At 50.4% G+C, this 21,665-nt stretch overlaps 1 protein-coding gene across 3 annotated transcripts in view; it reads left to right on the top strand.

Moving 5' to 3' along the window:
• Positions 1 to 21,665, top strand: part of Shank2 (SH3 and multiple ankyrin repeat domains 2) — a 389,007-nt gene that overhangs the window by 345,667 nt on the left and 21,675 nt on the right. For 2 of the 3 annotated variants that reach the window (XM_032891331.1, XM_032891333.1), the window contains 4 exons: positions 12,795 to 12,930; positions 13,712 to 13,792; positions 13,999 to 14,007; positions 15,169 to 15,189. In XM_032891331.1, coding sequence (XP_032747222.1) covers positions 12,795 to 12,930; positions 13,712 to 13,792; positions 13,999 to 14,007; positions 15,169 to 15,189 — 247 coding nt within the window. The remainder of the gene's footprint in view (positions 1 to 12,794; positions 12,931 to 13,711; positions 13,793 to 13,998; positions 14,008 to 15,168; positions 15,190 to 21,665) is intronic. The other variant, XM_032891332.1, reaches the window with a different exon arrangement.

The raw sequence follows: 21,665 nt of genomic DNA, 5'->3' as shown, positions 1-21,665 counted from the left end.
TAAAAAAAAAAATGAATGAAAAGTGCAAAGCCCCACATTTCCTCCCTGTTTCTCATTGGTCATGACCTGTTAGTCACTGGACAGCTACCCTCCTCATTTCTCCCGGTTGGGATCTGTTATGTGACTGCTGACAAAGTGTGTGTGTTAGTCATTGAGCATCCTCTCTGTGCTGTACATTCATTGGGTTCTGAGCTACTACGTATGCCAACAATTGTCCACCATCACAGTACCGCACAGATGGTCTCATGGGCAGAAAGTCCACTGGGTTCCGTCTGCTCTCCCACATCCTAGAACCGCCGACAGCCAACGCTGTTTCTGCAGTTTTCTGTAGTCTTGAACTTGAATTCAGAGTGCAACCTTTTCGTTAAGATTAAGATTGTCGCACAATTAAGATTGCCTGTTTTTTATGGCTCGATAGCTCATTCTTTTTTCAGTCATTGACGTTTGTATAGAGGCACCACCAAGAGTGTGTTCATCCACTAGCCTACTGTGAGGGACATCATGATTGCTTCTGAGTCTCGGCAATTAAGACTAACATTTCTAGAAATATCCATACTCACGTGTTTGTGTGGACCCGAGTTTCTAGCTTCCTTGGGCAAATACCAAGAAAACGGGTGGATGGATTATACAACAAGAATATGTTCCATTATATAAGAAACTGCCAGATTGGGGGGCTGCGAGCCCCCACTCCTACCTGACGAATCATGGACAGTTGATGGCTTCTGGGAAAGGGAGAGTTGGTTTTCTTTAAAGGTGTGACCCCCCCCCGGCAGGTTGGTCACACACCAATGGATAGTGCCACACGTAGGTGTGTGTGGACAGTACAAATCAGAATCGTGGGTTACTAAAAAAATCAAATTCTTGTTTTTTTAAGAAAAGAGGAGATGAAGTTGGGAGGGGGGGAATAGGCATGAGAGGAGTTGGGGGAGGAGTGAGGTGAGTATGATCAGAATACACTGGATAAAATTCTTAACGAATATTAAACTATTACATTTTTTTAAAAAAAGAAACTGCTAGGATATCCCTACAGAAGCTGGACCATGTACAGAATAGGGGCTCCTCGGGGCACAGTGTTTGGATGAGATTTCCTAATGGGTCCATGGTATCCCGTCCTGTGAATCTACAACTTCTTAGTAACCACATTGTTCAGGTTCGGCTGAGAAATGTTTTTCTCTCTCTTTTGGTTCCTGGCTAGTGGTGCTGTTTGGGGAGAGTGTGTGTCCTAGTGACCTTTGTCAACTTGACACAGCCTAAAGTCATCTGGAAAAAGAGCCTCAATTGATGTAGAAGGGCCTTCACTATGGTGGGTGGCACCATTCCCTAGGCTATAAGAAAACCAGCTGAGCATGGACGTGTGAGTGAGCAAGCCAGCAAGCAGCACCCTCTATGGGTCCTGCCTCCAGTCTCCTTCCCTGGCTTCCCCACAATGCTGGACTGTGGATGTCTAAGCCAAATAAACCCTTTCTTCCTCAAGTTGCTTTTGGTTGGGGTGTTTTATTACAGCCACAGAAAGGAAACTAGAACAGTGTGGAATTTTTGAGGTTGTGGGGCCAAGCAGAAGAGAGTGGACTACTGGGTGGTAGACCTTGAGAATAACTCTGCTTCCTACCCTGCTTCCTGGTCTGCAGAGATGTAGGCCAGCGAGCACACCCAGCCCCTCCTGCCCTTGTGCCATCCCGGCCAACATGAGCCACAGTAAGCCCTTCCTTCCTCCCTTGGCACACTTCTTGTTGGGTGTTTGGCTGTACATGCATGGAGCCTGCCTTGGCATACTTACCAGCCCTGTGTGTGAGCGGAGAGCTCACCCGTCTCTAATTCAGTTGTTTGCTTCCTCACTGTTGAAGGGTCCTTTGGCACTGTAAACACCAGCATTCATCTGATGTGTATTTTGTGTAGACTTTCTTCCCCAGTCTGTGGCACTTTTTTTTTTTCGGGGCTGGGAACCGAACCCAGGACCTTGTGCTTCCTAGGCAAGCGCTCTACCACTGAGCCAAATCCCCAACCCCAGTCTGTGGCACTTTTATTCTAAACAGTGGGTCTTTCTTCGTGCAAAACTTCTGCTTGATGCAATCCACCGTGCCCACAACTCCTTCCTAGATCCCGCTTTGGGTGCTGCATTTGGAGACGCAAGGTCAGCTGGGTTTTCTCTAGCATTATCTTCCAGTAGTATTATAGTGTGGGGTGTTATATTTAGAACTATGATCCATTTTTGGGTTAATTTCTAAAGGTTTGAGGTCTGTGTCAACGTTCGCTTTCTGCACATGGGTGTCCGATTGTGTGGAAGGCTGTGGGAAAGCTTGATCTTTCTCAATGGCCTTGCCAGAGAGCCTTTGTCAAAAGATCAGTTGACCAAACTGTGGGGTCTATTCTGGGCGCTCTGTTGCGCTCTGCTGACCTGCTATCAGCCCTCCCGCTGGCACTCTGTGTCCTGAGTCCAGCTGCTGGATAGCATCTCCAAGTCCCGTCCTGCTCCTGTGTCCCATTTGCTAATTTGATCTGTAACCTTTCCAGGTAAATTTTAGGTCAGTTTCCCAGCATTGACTTACAATGGGTCAGGCTAAAAGCAGTTCTGTTAGAAGCCTCTCCTGAATATGAGGCGCCTATCTGGAGCCCCGGGCATTTGGCGTAAAAATTAATATCAAAGACAAAGCCCAAAACAAACACTCCAAAGGGGATGGTCCGTCGAGATGGCTCAGTGGGTAAAGGCGATTGCCGCCAAGCCTGACTACAACTCAAGTTCCATCCTCAAGAGCCACGGCACAGAGGGAGAGAGCTGACTCCTACGAGCTGTCCTCTGACCTCCCCACAAGGTGCATGGTGGCACACGCACTCACATAGGCACTCACAAAATAAATAATAAAGTTAATAAAGAATTAAAAACGCGTGCCACGAAAAAGATGGGAGGGGTCGCTGTGCAGGGAGACAACTATTAAACAAATCTATGATTCGTGTGCTCAGCGAGATCAAAGAAGATGCCGCCTCCTTGAAGTAAGAACAAAACGCCCTTCTGAAAGGGAACATTCAGAGAACAAAATAAGAGTTCTAGAAATTTAAAAAAAAAAACCATGATAGCAGATGTGAGTATTTTGATAGATGGACTAGAAGCTGACATTCGAGAGAACCTCTGAGAACAGAAGAAATGGCGTGAGATGGATGGGGGGATGGAGGGGAAGGGCCCAGCCTTCCCTGAGCAAAGACACAGGCAGGGGACGAGTACAAAGCACCGGAAAGCTTTCCCGTCTGAACACCTGGCGTTCTTTGTGAACGAGAGGGAAGAACAGTCACACAAAACACACCAGACACCCATGACGCTCGGGGTGTGGACGGAAGGGACTCACAGATTGTCACGCAGGAGTAAAAGAGCGGAGTGGGGCTCGGGGATGGCTCCGTCAGAGAAGCGCTTGCCTCATTAGCACCGGAGGCTGAGTCTGGTCCTCAGAACCACATCAAGAAAAGCTGAATGGATGCTGGACGTGGTGGAGCATGCCTTTAACCCCGGCAGTCCTCAGGCAGAGGCAGGGAGATCTCAGTGAGTTTGAGACCAGTCAGAGACACAAAGTGAGACCATGTCTCTAAATAAATAAATAGGCTGAGTGAGTGGTGAGTGATTGTAATCTCATCACTGGAAGACAGAGACAGGCAGGCGCCGGAGGGTCACTGACCAGCCAGCCTAGCATACTTGGTGACCTCCAAGACAATGGAAGATCCAACCCCCAAAATTAAGTGATCATTCCTGGTACATGACAGGAGTTGTCCTCTGTCCTCTGCATGTACACACATGTACACACGCACACACACACACACACACACACACACACACACACACACACACAATTGTCGTATCCCTCCATCCCTCTGTAGTAGGCTTCACATCTGAAATAAATGGAAGCCAGTCTTCAGAACCCTCGAGATCGCCTGTCATCTTTATTCACTCATCTAGCTGTCCTATCAGTTGGAAGAGGGGGTGTGCGATGGTCAGCATTGTCAGCTTGGTCTGGAATCACCCAGGAGCACTCTAGGCACATCTTTAAGGGATTACCTAGATTGAGTGGCAGGAGCAGGGAGACCAACCTGTGTTTTTGGCACCATCCCCTGGGCTGGGGTCCTAGACTGAGTCGGAAGGCAGAGAAGCAGTTGAGCGACAATATTCGTCTCCCTCTGCTTCCTGACAGCAGATGCAGTGTGACCAGCTGCCTCGTGCTTCTGCAGCCAGGCCTTCCCTGCTGTGGTGGACTATAGTCCTAACCACAGCCAAGATAAACTCTTCCTCTTATGCTTCTGTCAGGCATTTGGTCTCAGATTTAGAGGAAAAGATTGGGGGGGGGGGTTGGCATTTCCTACTGTGTCTGTGGGTTGCTAAGCTCTGTATTTATGCAAAAATTCATACATGTTTACACATGTGGGGTCTTTGATATTCAACACATGTTTATCACTGCCTTGAGGCCTCCCCCTCTTTATTTCCCACAATGCTTTTTCTTTAAGACTTATTTATTTCGTGTGTATGGTGTTTTGCATATACATCTGTACGCAACATGCATGCAGTGCCCATAAAGGCCAGAAGAGGGCATCAGATCCTCTGGAACTGAGGTTACAGATGGGGTTAGGATACCCTGTGGGTGCCCGAAATAAACCTGGGTCCTCTGCAGGAGTAGCCAGTGCTTTTAATGCTCAGCCACCTCTCCAGCCCTCTTAACAAAATTTTGAGGTAGGAACCACATAGCATAAATCTTGACCCTTTAACGTGTACAACCAACTGGATTTTAAATTTCTGTTGTACAACCATTAGCACAATAAGATTGTAGAACAGGATGTTGCCCCAAGAAGTAGCCTCACACCCATGATCCTCCTGTCCATCAGGAACTTCTGTGCATGGGCTTCATGTGTATTCAGCTGCTTTTAATACTCCTGGGCGTTTACCGTGGTGTAGAGTTTCTGGGTCGTTCAGTGGCGTATTTGACAGGTCGCGAACAGAGTACCGTGCTGCTTGGAGGAGGCAGTGTGTGGATGTTGATGGAGTCTCCACCCTTTCCCACTTCCTCTTAGTGGATTCACCCTGAAGACGCATGAACTGGCGGGAGAGATGGCTCCACATTTCAAAGCACTTGCTGCTCTTCCAGGGACCTAAGTTGGGTTTCCAGTCAGGTAGCGCACACCTATGTCCCTCCACGTCCGGGAGTTGTGGTGCCCTCTTCTGGAATTTGCATGTGCATTGGGGTACATAGCCACCCCCACCCCCACAATGCACATATAATCAGAAATAAGATAAGCCCTTTTTAAAAGAAAATGTGTGAATAGCATTTTAGATCTTTTTAATCCATTTTTATATCTCTGGTGTTTGGTTTGGTTTTGTTGTTGTTTTTTTGTTTTTGAGACAGCCTGGGACTTCTGCGTGCTGGGATTAAGGGTGTAGGCCGCCGTGTCTGGCTAGGCCTGCTCGTTAATTGGAATTTTATCCCACTAACATTTAAGTCATTACTGACATTTAGTCTGGATCTCTGTGGCTTTCCTCTCTGCTTCTCTGCGCCCTTCATCCTGTCTTCCCCTTTCTGCCGTGTTGTGGCTTATCTGTTCTTGGACTCTGTTTTGGTTTGCCCATGAGCTTTAGCTGTCCCTCTCTACATTCTGCACGGCTCAGGTCACAGGCACTCTTCGGTTGTCAGGATGTACTTGGAGTTGGTAGTACAGATGTGACATACACTTTTTATGTGTTGTTTCCAGTCGTTTGTGTGTGGAACCACAAGGCACAGTTGCCTACTTTCTGCAGATTGGCCCTGCGTCTAATCTGCATGACCATAGATAACCCCACGACTGTCAGTTGTGCCTCAGGGGGACACACAGTTCTGTGGGCAGCAGAAGAGGCCATTCCTTAGACAGTCTTCATCCTCTGCTAATGCCTTCAAAGTCCTTCGAGTGTTGGAAATGTTGCCCCCTGACTTCTGGCCTGCGGGGCTTCTGACATGAAGTCTTTCAAAGCATATCTCTTCTCTGGTTTAAGGGATCCACATTGCCTTCCACTTCCAGGGTCTGACTGTAACATGACTGCCTGAGACTCCGTTTATAGTTTAAGGCTCATGGTATTTCTTAAATCTGTGGCTTTACATCCTTCACCAAACCATGTGGGGTGTGTGTGTGTGTGTGTGTGTGTGTGTGTGTGTGTGTGTGTGTGTGTGTGTGTGTGTGTGTGTGTGTGTATCTCTGTGTCTGTCTATGTGTGTCTCTGTGTGTGTCTATGTGTGTGTGTGTCTGTGTGTGTGTATCTGGTGTGTCTGTGTGTGTCTGTATGTGTATCAATGTGTCTGTGTGTGTGTCTGTGTATCTGTGTGTGTCTATTGTGTGTGTCTGTGTATCTCTGTATGTGTGTCTGTGTGTGTTTGTGTATGTGTGTGTGTGTTGTGTATCTCTCTGTGTGTGTCTGTGTGTCTGTGTGTGTGTCTTGTGTATCTGTGTGTGTGTTATATATCTGTGTGTGTGTGTGTGTTATATATCTGTGTGTGTGTGTGTGTGTGTGTGTGTTTCTAGCTCCTTTCTCATCTGTGATTCTGGTCTCCTCTCCTTCAGGACCCCGCATTACCTTTACATTAAGCATTGGCTGATGCCCCGTGCATCCTTAAGTCTCTGCTCAATTTTTAAAATCTGTCTTCCTCTGACTCACTGCTCTGTCATATCTACTCTGTTGCCAAGCCCACCCAGGGGAGCACTGTGAGAATTGTGCTAACAGGCCTGTGAGACACTTCCAATGCCGAGTCTTCTGGGTTTCTCAAGCGAGTTTGAACTGTGCCCTGAATGTCTTGATAGTTGGGGCGTGGCAACTTTGAACTCTGCTACAGTTCCCGGATGAATATTCACGGTTTCCGTGGAGCTGACTGCCAGCTTGATTAGACTCTGAGTTCCTACTCTGTGTGGCTTGTAGTAGCTGTAGTTCACAGTTCCATCCGGGTTCTTTCAGCCCTTTTGGCAGTTTGCTCTGAGGCTCTGTCGCGCACACAGTTCACACAGTCAGCCTGAGGTCAGGGGAAAGTTTACCCAGAGGACATGCAGCTGGCCTTTCGATCCTTCCTGCTGGGACTCTGCCATGTTTTAGCATATGTGGTCACCCTGAGCTCTACTGTATGGTTTCCTAAGCTGGTGTAACTGCAGTTCTCTATCAGAGCTGCAGATGACCCACAGGGCACTACTCCCAGCTTCTATCCAAAGCCTCCCTGCCTCTGTTTGCACTGCCTTTTCTGCATTCATTCTAGTTTGGGTAGCAATTGTGACTGTCCAGTCTTTATAGCTATTACCTGAAGAAGAGTTAGAATCAGGGGCTTACTTTACCATACCCTCCACCTTCAAGTTTTATACCCAGCTAAACTACTGATTACGTTTGAGGGTCATAGGGCAGTATGTCAAAAATAATCTCCAAATTTCTATATTAGGAAAATCCACTCCTTCTTCCCCCAAAAAGATGTTTTAAACCAAATAAACCACTCCCACACCCAAAGTCTGAGATTTAAGTCATCCAACATGAGTGTCAGAGGACACCCATGGATGGTGGCACAGGGACCTCAGACTAGCCTGGAAAACAGAGTCTTGACTACACGGTACCAATCAGAAATCCTCGAGAGAGACTAGAAGTAGTAGCACCTACTTGAAACTCCAGCACACAAGGAGCAGAGGCAAGAGGGTCGCGAATAGTTCAAGTTTAGCCCAAGCTGTATTGAGAATTCCAGGCCAGCCAAGGCTACATAGTGAGACACTGTGTCAAAAAGAAACCAACAAGAAAATCTCAGGACAAAGTTAAAACCTCACAGATCTGAAGGTTGTGAAAAGGCAGTCTCAGGATTAGGGAAGCATTTGGGTTTGAATTTCTGTTAAGTACACAGAAAATTAAACTGATTTAAAAAACAAAACAAAAAAAAAAAAACAAAAACCCGCAATCATCTTGCTCCAGGGAGGAAAACCATACATGAGATGATAAAGTAACCAAATCAGAGTACGTGGTTTAAGTATGGGAGGATTATCGCCCAGTGGAGAGGAAGAGTGAACGCTGGTCTAGTTAAATGTGATGGGAATGTATCCCGAGAGTCGGAGCTGGAAGCACAGCAGGGGGGATGAAGGAAACGCCAATCACCCTTTCCATAGTGGCTCTTCAGCAGATGAGAGCTCAAGTGCAGCTCACCATAGACACTCAGCAGTGTCAACGGCACGGGCAGAATTTGCTCGAGGTCTTGGGTGAGAACTGGGCACCGAGCAGGAAGCCTCCTCTGGCTGCTGTTCCCACACAAGACTCCGACATTTAAAGAACACTCAGATTGAAGACCCCCAGTTCATTATGAAGGATGGTATAGGATCCTGTTCTTCACGAAACCAAATCCCATTGAGCCTGGTTTGGTCACTCTCCATAGGTCCATGGCTGTGTGTAAGGATATACGGAAAGACCCATTGCTTCCTTAAGGGTAACTGGATCAGTTTTAACTGCAGGGGCATCAGGACTTGTTGGAGCCTTCTTGTGGCACTTGTATCTCCCCCTCCTGGCAGCAAACGTGAATTGCAGGTCCAGGCCCTTTGTGCTTTAAAACCCCATGAACGATCAAATTGGCAATGAGAGTTGATGAGGGAGGAGCAAGCCTTCTTGCCCATTCTGGCTCCTGTCAGCACACGAGGCATCTATTTGCAGGACAGTGTCTGGCTCCAAACATCTATTGCACACTAAACTGGTTTTAGGTCTTTTTGTAGGCTGGGAGACCACTAAAGCCTAGAACTTTAATCCCTGCTGTGGTAAGGAGAATGCACCTGGGGTTTTCGGGCTGTCATCTTTGGAAGCTGGTCTTGGTAAGGAGTCTCCGTGTGGCAGAGACCATGTCCCTTTGCCTGGCCCTTCCCTAGGCACCATGACATATTGACTTGTGTGCCTCATTAAAGCTACCACGTGCATACCGGAAGCTGATACACAAAGCCATGTGGCATTCAGCTCTGACCTGAAGGTCAGGGCAGAGTCCATGCAGAGTTCGATATTTTGGGTTTTGCTTTCAGTTTTGCTTCTGCAAATCAGGAAGAATGTTGGAGTCCCAAATGGTTGCAGGGAGGGAGAGGAGGAAAGATGAAGGCCATAGCCATGGGGCTCCAGGTCAGAGTTCCTCCACTGCGGGCACTGCTGTGTCAGCTACTTTTCATGGTAAAACGTCATAACCAAAAGGAAGCTATGGGGGAATTTATTCTGACTTACTGTGCCTAAGAGTTAAGAGTCCACCGTGGCGGAAAACATGGTCTCCAGCAGCCGGCATGATGGCAGGAGTGGAAAGCTGAGAGCTCACATCCTTAACAGCAAGCACAAAGCAGGCAGAGAACAGGAAATGGCATGAAGCTTCTAGACTCAAAGCTAAGTCACAGTGGCATACCTCCTCTAGGCCATGCCACTTAAACCTTCCCGAGTTGTAATACCAACTCAGGACCAAGTGTTCAAATGTCCAAGTCTCTAAAGAACATTTCTCACTCAAACCACAACATTTTGCTCCCTGGCCCCTATATAGGCTCACGGCCATACCACAATACAAAATGCATTGATATAATCCAAGTCCCCATAGCCTTTCACAGACTCAGCACTGTTTAAAAGTCTGAAACCTCTCCTGAGACTCACGGCGATCTCTTTACTGCAACCCCCTGTAAAATCAAACAGCAAATTACACACTTCCAACACGTACTGGCACAGAATATACATTTCCATTCCAAAGGGAGAGATGGAGCACTGTGGGGAGACACATACCAAAGCAACCCAGCAGGACAAACAGCAAAACCCATAGCTCCATGTCAGGTGTCCCGGCGCTGAAGAAGCCAATCTTCCTGTCTGGGAGGAGGACTGTGCCTCATTTTTCCCCTGCAAGGAGAGATCGGAGGCTCTGGGACTCTACAGCCCAACCTGGGATGGGGACTCTGTGCATGACACACACCCAACAGTGTGGAGGATGACAGTGGGCACGCACCCGCCCTATTCCCAATGAAAGGCTCCCTTGCCCCTCGTGTGGGAAAGGCACAGTGCCCTGAAGCCTCGGAGAGAATGGAGTCCAATGGCAGAAAAAGAAAGACATATTGACTTGTGTGCCTCCTGGAAAGACAGCTCCTAGGAGAGAGTCTCTCCTCATTCCTGAGTCCCTAGAAAGCCCCAGTGGAGTAGCACTGTTCTCTGGACATGACGTGTTCTTGCCCTCGGACCTGTAGGCAGCTGTGATTACCTGCACAAGACTCGAACTATTCCTTTTCTGTCATGAAAGAGGAGAGGAGCTCATGGCTCCCTGCCCATCCTCAAGAATTTATAGACCTTTAAGGATTGCTAGAGAGAGGAGATCACAAGGCCACGCCCCATGGGTATTTATGGACAGTTAATAGTTATCAAGATATCTAGTCACTTAACCAGTGCCAGGGTTTCAGCTGGCCATAAGATGCCCAAGTTCTCCTAACACCATTGCAAAGCAGGGAGGTAGAACTACAGGAGCAGCCCACAAGGTCTGCTCCTTCCCTAGACAGCATTTCCCAGTGTCCCCTTCTCTCTGAGTTCCCTCCACAGCAGCACTGGCCCTTGCAGGCTGTGTCAGAGCTACTCTGTCACCTCTGCAGGACTTAGGGACTATAGTTCCCTCCCTGCCTCTCAGCTTCCCTTCAAGCATCACGAGTCTCCTCCCCCACCACCCCCCCCCCAGGGAAGCTGCTGCCTTTCCCACCAAAGCCTGTGTATAACTGAGGGGTGCCAGGTAGAACACTGACTCTTAAGGGCCTTAAATGAAGGATGGTAGGAAACCCAGCTCCAGGTTGAGTGGCACAGCGTGGCTGGCCACTGGTTTCTGTCCAAGGCTGTTTGTTCAGCTGCTGTTCTGCAATAAAGTGCACAGCGGGGATGGGGGCAGGGTTATTTTCTCCCTGCTTCGGAGGCTGGGACACTGAGAGGAAGGCACTGGCTATCCTGGCTTGCAGGCTGTTGTGTCCTTGATGGTCCCTCACAGGGGGACAGACCATGGTACTCTTTGTAGGAAACATCCATGAATTGATGAGTCACCCTTGAGGGAGCCCCTGGACAAGATAAAAGGGTGCATGGGAGCTGAGCGCCAACGTTCATGTCTCCCAGCTTCCTGACTGTGGATACAATGTAACCAGCTGCTTCGTGCTCCTGCCACCAGGCCTTATTCACCACAGTGGGCTGTGTCCTCAGATAAGCCGTTTCCTTAAGCTGCCTGAGTCAGGTGTTTGTCACAGCAATGAGACAAGGACCTAAGTCCCAAAGGCCCCAGTCACCTCTAGGGTAAGATGTATGTACATGAGGTCTGTGCTGTGACAGTTGTGACTGCTGGGCTGTCAAGCTTACTGAACCCCTAAACACCCAGTGAAGCCACTGTGAACCCCTGAACAGCCAGTGAAGCCACAGTGAACCCTGAACACCCAGTGAAGCCATAGCTCCACTCCTGTAGCTTCGGCCCAGCTCGGCTCCTTCGGGAGACTCAGTATTAGTTTCTGCACTTTGACATCATTTGTGTAATGACAAGTGCGTGTCACCAGGGCTGCATGCTTCAGGCTCCAGCTGTTTTGTGACACTTAGGGCCCAGTCTTCTGGCTTTTCCCCCAGTTTGGCCCAAGGTGAATGCGGAGCTCTTGGTACCCACGCCAGCCTTGGACCCATATCTGTCCGATAGGCATACACTTGTGGTTTGATGGACTCTATGTGGTTTGTGGTCTTTTAAGGATGAACCCTAAAAGCCCAGCCCAGGGACTGGAATCAGAATTGATTGCATGGATATCTTATGGATGATACCCTGACAGCAGCAATATGAGAGGTCCATTTTGTCCCCTTCCAGACCTTCAAAAGCAAACAGCATCAAAGGCAATGGCCACAAGTCCATGCAGATGAGAGGGCCAGAGGAGGCTGGATGGCTCCTGAGCAAATAACAGCTCAGGGTCCTGCCTGGGGCTCCTGCATATCCACTTATGTCATGGTGGTGGGGTTTGGGGATTTGTATGAGTGTCCGAGTTCTTCAATTCCAATAGCTAAGTGGAGTCTAGCACTGCTGGGTAAGATTTGGCCCCTGGTGATCTTGACTGGAAGACAGTGCTGGGCCGGGCGTGTTCACAACGCCCAAACTCCAACCTGCCTTCAGTAAGACTCTGGCTTTGGTAACAAGGCCTGGAGGTCTGCTCCGTGGGGTCAAGAGCTCTTGGCAAAAGGTCAAGGTGATGCCCCGCCCCTGCTCAAATGGGATGGGAGGAGAGCGCCTGACTCTGAAAACCCAGGGTTCCTGAACCTGGGGTTGTGCTCACAGCAGCAGTGTTGGGATCCAGGCGTGCACCACCACTACCCCAGGAGCACGGGGACAGTTTTCCCTCCTCCCTGCAGTGCCAGGGCAGAAGCGTCATCTCTCTTAACACCTTGGATAGTCAAGCTTTTCCGCCTCTGTGCGGAATAAAAGAGGAATCCTGGAGGCAGTGAGCCAAAGCATGGGAGAAGCAAGTAGGGGCCAGATTTCCGCCTCACTGCCAGGAGGGAGAGAGCCGCTCCTGCATCCAGCCCTGGAAGTCTCCTGAACTCCTGAGAATTCTGCGCCGTAGGACCCAGGGGCCCGGCAGAGGATACTGGATGAGGCATCCCACCTCTCACAGTGTGGTAGCTCCCGTAGCCACAGCAGCACTTGTGCTGACCTCCCCAAAGCACATATTCATCCATAGCGACCAAAGCTACCCCTCTCCCCCCATCTTGTAGGGTAGCAGCGGCACGTGCCTCACCGCCTCTGCCTCCTCTCACATGTTGCTGACCTGCCATGCCTCTCTCCCTACAGGTTAACAATGAAAATGTCGTCAAGGTGGGCCACAGGCAGGTGGTGAACATGATCCGCCAGGGAGGGAATCACCTCGTCCTTAAGGTCGTCACAGTGACCAGGAATCTAGACCCTGATGATACAGCCAGAAAGAAAGGTGTGTAAGGTGCAAGGTGGGAGCAGGGGCCGTGGAGAAGAGAGCAGGATTCTTTTCAGCTCACACCAAGGCCACGGGGTGACATTTAAGTTTGTGTCTAAGGCCATGACATTGAACCTGAGTTACCATTCTGCTAAGGGAGGTTATAGCTGGGCCAGCAGACAGGCACCAACTTCAGAACACATGCCCCTGCCCCATTGGTACGGCAGATGTGGGGGATAAGAGTCCTTCTAGCCAGCTGTCCCTAAAGCAGCTCTGTCAAAGTGCCGGGGACAGCTAGGAGAGGATGACGAAATGCCCATAGCGAGATTCACTCAGTAGCAGGGCTGTCTAGAAAAGAGGGCTGGAAACAGCTGAGACCACAGTGAGTGGGTAGGGGGATGACAATCCTGGTCACCAACAGGCCTGATCCCCAGCTCCAGCAAAGCCTGTGTCACTGCCCTGACAACCTGGCAGGTAGTGGCGAAACCACCTATTCCACCGGCCTGTCACAGACTGATTTGCACAGACAGAACAGAGCCTGAGCCCCACCCTCACCCCCCAGCCCAGAGCACCTGAGAACTCCATCCTGAGAACCCAGAGCTGCCACCAATCATGGCACCCCAACTGTAACAACATCCCCCAACCACCTGTCAGCTTCCCCCACAAAACACAGATTGGAGGGGCTCTGCCTCTCAGATTCTTCCTATGTCCAAAAGCTAAGGGCATGAGGTGGGGTATAGGGTGGAGTGAAGCCTTGTGGAGGTTCTCATACCTGCTCTGCCTCTGCCTACCTGTCAAGCTCCCCCACCTCCAAAGCGGGCTCCGACCACGGCCCTCACCCTGCGTTCCAAGTCCATGACAGCGGAATTGGAGGAACTCGGTAAGGCTACCTCGCCCTGCAGCCCTCAGCCAATGCATGACCTCCTGCTGGCTGGCTTGAATGTGCCCCGCCCCTGCACGCTCTACAGCTCCATGCTTGGCTTGGCGTCTCTAGTGGGGACCGAGGTGGGATCTACAGGGATGGGACTGTTTCTCTTTCTGTTTATCTAACATCGTTTTGTTTTGACTTTTTGGGCCTCTCACTAGTGGACAAAGGTAAGCAGACCCGCTGGCCCCATAGCAGCATCCCTGCTGCCTCGGGCACCCTCACTGACCCCACCTCAGCATGGCCTCTAGCTTGCTCCAACCACCGAAGGCCCTGCCCTCTGGGACTCTTCAGGGAATCTCAGCACACCCAGCACTCTGAAAGACCCTCGTTAAATAGACTTGGCCATTTGTCCCTTTGGACGTAGATGCTACAGGGGGATCATCAGCCGTTGTTGGAACCGTTAAGATAAGGGATGACTTTGATGCGACTAAGAGCTATGTCCTGTGTGTCACCCAGGTGCCACCAGGTAGCCAGGCGATCTCCACAAAGAGGGTGACTCTGAGACACAGATCGTGAGAGGAAGCACTGTCCCCGTGGAGGGCTGGTGGGGCTGGGCTCCTTGGCACAGAAGCAACCACTCAGATGTAAAGCTAGTAATTCTGGGTGGCGTCCTGCCTGGATGTCACCAACAACCAACAATATTGTGTGGGAAACCCGTGTGTCCCACCAGCGTGGAGTACCCCCGCCCCCTTGCTCGTGTCAAACATTGTCTTTCTTGCTGCTTTCTGGAAATCTGAAGCTCGCCTCAAATTGTCAGTCTTCTAGAAGAGGGAACCCTGACACGAGAATGTTTCTCCACCCAGAAACTGGAGTACCTCTCCTTCCAGCCATGCCCCAACTCTATCATATTCCTTCGAACATTCCACTGGGGACATTCTAATGGTGTCCCCATGACAGAATGCCTGCCCTACTTATAATGGGCTGAGACCAGCCTGCCCTACTGAAGAGGTTGCTACCATGTTCCCTAGGAATTCATTAACCAGGGACTGTCTCCAGCTCCCAGGGCCTCCATGGCCTTTTAAAGGACCCCCCCTGTACTCCTGCCCCACCTCATGAGTTTCAGTCCCACCGGTGGAGTGCTGGTGAGATACAGGGGCCAAAGTAGGAAAGAAAGCCTCCTCAGTGTCACACAGGAGGTGGGGCAAGAAAAAAGAACAACCAAGGACAAGTTGTGGGGCTACTCTGGACCCTGCCTCTCACTCCCAGTGCTCTCCACGCTGCTTCCCATGTCTGTGTCCTGTGATCACTGAGTTGACTCCCCTGGGTGCGGGCCACTGTGGGAGGGCGCCACCATGGGTGGCTCACACGCTTCCCTTTCTGTTTGCAAGCCTCAGTCCGGAAGAAGAAGGGTAAGGGAAGTGTCTGTCCCCATGCTCTTGCCCAGTAGAAGAGAAATTCCCTCGTGACCACTGTGTAAAGCCCAGCGTGTGCTGTGAGCCTTGTGTCGTCTTCCCTATTTGGGGGGGGGGGTCATACCCAAGAGACCCTCCCTGTGCTGTACCCTGTTCTGGTCTGTCTGGTCTGCTTGGCATCTGTCTGTGACCCCCTCGACCTATTTGTAAGTCCCCCAATCTGTGTCCACGTCAATACTGACAACGCAGCCAGGACCTTGGAGGACTCTTGCTGTGCCTGCTGCCCGCAGGTGTGTTGACTCCTCTTCTGTGGGGCTGGCCAGAGACTTCCATGTGTACTGCCCAGCCACCGAACAGACTGGGGTGCAGGCAAGGGGATCCCAGACATTGTTCCTCTTCAGCTCCTCTCATACTGTGGGCCTTTCGCTGCCTGTCCCCAGACTCCCATGAGAAGGGAGAGGGCATGACACAAATCTCGTGAGGAACCAATCCTGCCTTCCTCAGAAGCATCCCATTACAGATGTACACCCCTGTCTGTTCATGACTCACACTCAACACTCAACCAAATACAGCCTGTGACCCAAAAGTACAGTTCTGAAACATCATTCCCCAAGGATGAGGTGGTCCCTAATTAGGCCTAGGAGGTCCCTAATGATTGCTGAGCTCAGTCTGAAGCCTGGTGTAGACCTAGCTTCTAAGATGCTGACACAGGGATCCGAAATGCCCGAATCCAGCAGGATCGGCCTCAGGGCAGAGCAGGTCCCCTGGAGCTGCCAGCATGGTCAACTCAGGACTAGCAATGATCTTTACAGCTATCCAAGCTTTTACCACATTGGGCAGCACAGGGAACTCCAGCAGGCTCCCTAGGGTCCTCCCCGTGCCCAGGGTATGGCTGATGTCCAGTCAAAGCCTACCCTTCTTCCCAGAGGTCCTGTATTTATATTCCTATATGAGCATCCCACCCCTATCAAAGGCCAAACCCGACTGTAGCCTGTCAGATGTGGCATGCCACTACTATAGGCTTCCAGGGTGCCCTACCAGAGCTCATTGTCAAGAAGATGAGATCTGTCCCATCCCTGTCCCTGTCCTAGTTCAGTGCCATCCCACTGAAATGCTGCAACAGCTGGAGACAGAGGTTTTTTTGGCCAGCACCAGACGAATCCACTCGAAGAAAGATGAGTCTCAGACAGTGGAAAATGCCTTCCATGTGAGCAGCAGAAAAAAGCATTTGAGAAGAAACCTCCAACCTGGGGCTAGAGCAGAGAGTAGGGGTGAGGGTGGAGACAGATGTCAGTGGAACCAGTGGTCACAGCCAAGGAGAAGGGACTCAGGGCACCCTGTTCCCACAGCCACGGTGTCTCTCACCTTATCTTGCAGAAGCCCCTGTCAACTTGGTTCCTTCACTCAGTTGGTACACCAGCACCTGCCATGCATGGCTTAGAGCACCGTGGGCACACAGTGCCTTGACTCCCGTGCCTCCCACAGCCTGTCCAGGCTCTCTGGGAGGGCTGCTTACCTGGAAGGGAGTACATGCCAGGGAGGCAGTCCAGAGTGAAGGAAGAACTTACTCTTCCCAGCTGCCCTGAGCTGAAGAGTGGCCCTGCCCCCTGCAAGTCTTTGCTTACCCAGAGACTATGAACTAAACCACATTTAGTAATAAGGTCTTTGCCGATGCAGCCAAGACAAAGTCACAACAGGTTAGGTGTACCCTAAAGGAACCATTGACTGGTGTCCTTATGAGAAGAGAAGGAGAGTTAGGAAGTTACTACTGGGACCTCCAGAAGCAGGTCTGTCCCTAATTGCCTACAGAAAGAACCTGGCCCTGCTAACCCTAATGGTGGGTTCCCAGCCCCCAGAACAAAGCTATCATCCTTCTAAGCTATTGTTTATAGTCCTGGGAGGTTGCTGAAAGTTAATAGCCTTAGCTAGGGGTGGTGGCATATGCCTGTAATCCCAGCACTATGGACACGGGAGATAGAAAGATCACAAGTTTAAGACCAGCCTGAGCTACAGAAAACCTTTCTCAAATCGAGTGAGGCATCCTTAACCCTGTATCCACCCCACCAGCCACACTGACTTAGAGACGCTGGGTTTTCACTGAGCTTTTGGCCCTGGTGCCTCATGGTGAGAAAAAATCACCATGGCCAACAAGCACAGACACACCAGCCCAGGGCAGCTGAAGTGTGAATAGAGACAGAGGCAACCAGGCAGAGTGAGTGGTGGAATGAGCTATGTGACCATGACTTGCTGGTCACCCCTGGATAAGCACACAGGCCTTTCCAGGCACAAGCCTGTGGTCTACAGGTCCACAGGGGCCCAGGCTGCATACCCACACTTCACTGCTTGGGAGAGCAGACAGGAGGCAACCCTCTAGTTGCTCAGATGACAAGGCGACATTTTGGCTTTTCATCCTGGTAGCGGAGTTGCAGAGGAAGCCTGGCCAGCGCTTCCTCACCCTGAGATGGGTGTCATGGCACTGTCCTGCAGAGGGAGTGGGCTACTGGCTCCCAGACACCAAGAGGAAAACATGGTGGCTGGGGACAGATAAATTTCCAACTATCTCAGATGCCATGAGCACCCAGGAATCTTGCTGCTGGCTTCATAAATGCTTCTACAACACCTGATCTTGCTCTCTCAGAGATCCAATGTAGTCTGAGAGACGGCTGGGATCCTGCTCTGGCTAAGGCTTGAATGCTAGGCTCTGGAATCACCTTGTATGTGGCCAAGGGACAGAGCACCTCAACAGGGCTTCCACTCACTGCCTGGGGAATTGGAGGTGCCTGGAAGACTCCCTCAGGACTGTGCCATGGGATGCAATGCTAGACCAGTCCCAGCTCTTACTTTGCTTTAGCCATTGGGGTTATTTTCCTTCCCCCAGCATTTGTGACTTCTTCCCACAGAGCCATGACATCTGGTGGATGTCACATGGAAAGCAACAAGTTGAAGACAGTGGACATACCTTCTAGTGCTTCCTTCTACAACTTCTGGGGCTGCCTATGGCCCAGGCAAACCTACAGGTTGGGAGAAGCAGTGACAGGCAGGGCAGGCTAAGAAACGTGGCTTTAAGCCACCTCAGGGAGCCTGACAAACCTGCCTCCCCTCCCCCCCTCCCTCCCTCCCTCCATCCATCCCTTCCTCCCCCCACCCCCTCTTATTCCTGATTTCCTGAAAGTCTATGATATATAGCCCATGAGCAACAAAGACATCTGCCTTGTGAGAGACCATAAGCTTGCTTAGAGACTGAGAACTCAGCTCATGGCTGGGTTGTTTTGTAACCCAGAACCTCTTCCATGTGTGTCTGTGTGGGTATATTCAATCACCAAACCTCATGTTAGCCCTGGAAGGGCCTGTCCTCCTCAGTGATCTGTACAGCTCCAGACCTAAACCTTTGTAAATTTAAACCTCCTCCTCAGAAGCCAATCATACAACAGTTTCCTTTAAAGCCTTTATTTCCTGTCAATAAGATCCCAAAGTTGGAGTCTGTGTGGTCAAGTCTCAAGTTCCCAATGGTCAGCAAATTTGAGGAACAACTTGAAGACCCCTCTGTCATCTGACTCACACCAACAGCACCAAGACTGGAAGATCTGGAGCCCTTCATCTGACAGGCTCATAAAGCTTCCCTCCTAAGGGAGAAGGGAGAGACAGAGCTCAAGAGAACAGGCTAACATTCAACCCAAGACACAAGCACACCAGCACTATCACATTACAGACTCTACAAGCCCTCCTTCTGGTCTTCAGCCAGCTAAGTGAGGTTGGTGACTCTTGTCACCCTGACAGGAGCACCCTCCAGCTGTGCTCTCTGTGAACGACTGTTCTTCCTACAGCGAGCAAATCAGGTTGAAGCCTCCAAGTCCCACACGGTTAGAACCATCATGGGAGACCCTTATCCAAGGCCCTGAAGTCTCAAATCACAGCCTATTGCCCACTCCTGCTGGGCACGTGGAGATACTGCAGGCACCCACATGCCAGGCAGTAGACCCACATGCCACCAGGGGTGAATGCTCACACTGCCAGCCCCTGCCAGGGAGATTCTCAATGATGCCACAGTTCTTTAGCTCATGTGTTCCTCTAGTGTCCTTTGCCCTCTAGGTGCCCAGACCCAGGCCATATACAGCAGACTATGGCCAACCACCTCCTCATGCTGAGCCTGTGCCCAGGGCCTTCCTAGCAGAATCCTGTGCCTCTTACCTGATCCTCCAAGCGTCATCTCACCCACAACCTTCCCTTGCCTGGCTGCTACCATTAGCTACTGAGTTCAACAAAAACAGGAGCTTCTTAGAGATCACTCACACCTCTACTTGATAGTTCTTCCCAGCCACTCACAGAGAAAGCAGGCTGGGCTACCCACCCAGCCAGGAGGGGCCTTCACATCTCAAGGTTTACACAGGTTGGAGGTAGCTAGATTTTTGCAGGTCTCCAGGGCATTCCATGTAAAACACCCTAACAGTCCTTATAACTCGGTGGCTTCCACTTGACCCACATTCGAGACTCAGGATGGTGTGTCCCCACACTAAGCCTCTGTGGGTTCAAAGCAAGTATCACTGAGGGGCAGAGGGTAGTTTCCAGAGTGAATGCTGTATTTTCTGCCCAATGCCCGCTGCAGTGGTGGAGCATAGCTCTCCACTGCTAGAGAGATCTCCTTCCTTGAAAGAATGCACTGTGGGTTTGCCAAGGCCACACCTCAGCTAAAGCTAGGCCAAGTCATGAGTGCCAAGAGACCTAGCACATGGGGTAGGGGTGAGGATAAAGCAAGGCCAGTGCGTCGTTGCCAGCTCATCAAAGCAGGCCACACAAGCCACCACCAACTGGCAGGTGGGTAGTGGGGGCTACTCAGAAAGAAGTTTGATCTCGGCTGTAAGAGTCAACTTGGATCCCTGGAGATGGAGGCAGGTGGGCGTGGCCTGTACCACATGGTCTTCCAGTGTGGAAGGTCAGTAAGAAGATGACGGACACTCCAGCACAAGTGCCCAGGCCCAGGAGAGTGAGGATTTGGTTACAGGAAAGGGTTTCGAGACTCAAGGGCCAAGAACATGGCTGATTTGAGTTCCAAGTGTCTTCACTGCCACTGGAGATGGGAGCTGAGCAATTGCCTGACCAACCCCTGAAGACTGGATTCTGGCCCAGGAAGAGACCTGTGGCTAGATGAGCCTACAGGTCCCAGACATCAGAGTCAGCCATGAAGGACACATCACCTGAGACAGCATGGACTCTGCAGGCCTGAGGTCTCTTCTACAGTCTTTATCCTTTTTAAATTCTTCACACACGTGAAAGACTCCGAGGTCATGCAGGACCATATGGCGTGGGCCACATCTGGACTGCAGCCATCACCTGTGGACTGCTAGCATCAACACTGGTCTAGAATTAGCCATCTTCCCAGGATGTCAGAGGGTCCATGATGGATACTTCCATTGGATGGATATCCCCCTAGTCACAGCACACCCTCCTCCTCACGACTCAGGGGGATCCTGGCTCTAGCCTGGCTTCTTAGACAGTATGGTTCATTCCAATGCTGAGCACTACTGTGGCTCTGGGAGCTTAGCCAATGGGTCAGCTCCTCCCGATAAACCACCATTGCCAAGTAGTATTTGAATGACTCGGTAGCTCAGTCAGAGAACCTAGTGGAGCCATCAGACCCCAGAAATAAGCAAAGCCTGCCTGAAAGGACTTGGGCACGTACAAGGAATGTTCTAGAAGCTAAGCATATCCTGTACCTCAAAAGGATCCAATGTGGAAGATGTTCACAGCTATGGCTTCCCATAAACTTCATCCTGACCCAGTTGATCTTACAAAAACAGCCTGGGACAGCTAGGACCTTTTGGCAAGTGCCTCTGGGGACTGAGGGACTCTGACTGCAGGTCTCAGGGAGTGGGGTCCCTGTGTTCTGACAACCGTAGACAAAGCCTTATATCTGGTCTCAGGATCTCAGTTACTGTCATAGAGCTAAACTGGGTGTCAGGGTCATTCTAGAACAAGCTTTGGTTTTCAAAACTTTTTAAACAAAAGTCTCTTGGTATTTTATTTTGTGTTTGTTTATTTTGTTTTTCCGTTTCCCAGGACTCCGTGAGATTTGGTTTTTATTTTCTAGAACTAGGAATGTTCTAACATGGGAAGAATAAATAGAAAGTTCCCTGTACAGCACATAGTTACAAAAAGGACCGTGTGTGTGTGTGTGTGTGTGTGTGTGTGTGTGTATGTTTGTCTGTGTGTCTGTGTGTGTGTGTGTCTGTGTGTGTCCATGCGTGCACACGAGCCTGGTGGCACAGACCTGTAATGTCAACTCTCAGAAGACTGGCATAGGAGAAACAAAAGTTCAAGGCCAGCCTGAGCTACACAATGAGACCCTGGCTCTAATAGTAATTCCAAAATTAACACTTATCAATAACAAATCCCATTTGTCAAACGTGAAGGTGGCTGAGTCACAGGTCCTGGGTGGTATAGGACTCTCCAAGGGGGCAGGCTGAAATGAGGAGGTC

Source organism: Rattus rattus, chromosome 2 (genome assembly GCF_011064425.1).
Source record: "Rattus rattus isolate New Zealand chromosome 2, Rrattus_CSIRO_v1, whole genome shotgun sequence".
NCBI lineage: Eukaryota > Metazoa > Chordata > Mammalia > Rodentia > Muridae > Rattus > Rattus rattus.
The sequence above is the reverse complement of the archived record's forward strand: the minus strand, read 5'-3'. Positions and strand labels throughout refer to the sequence as shown.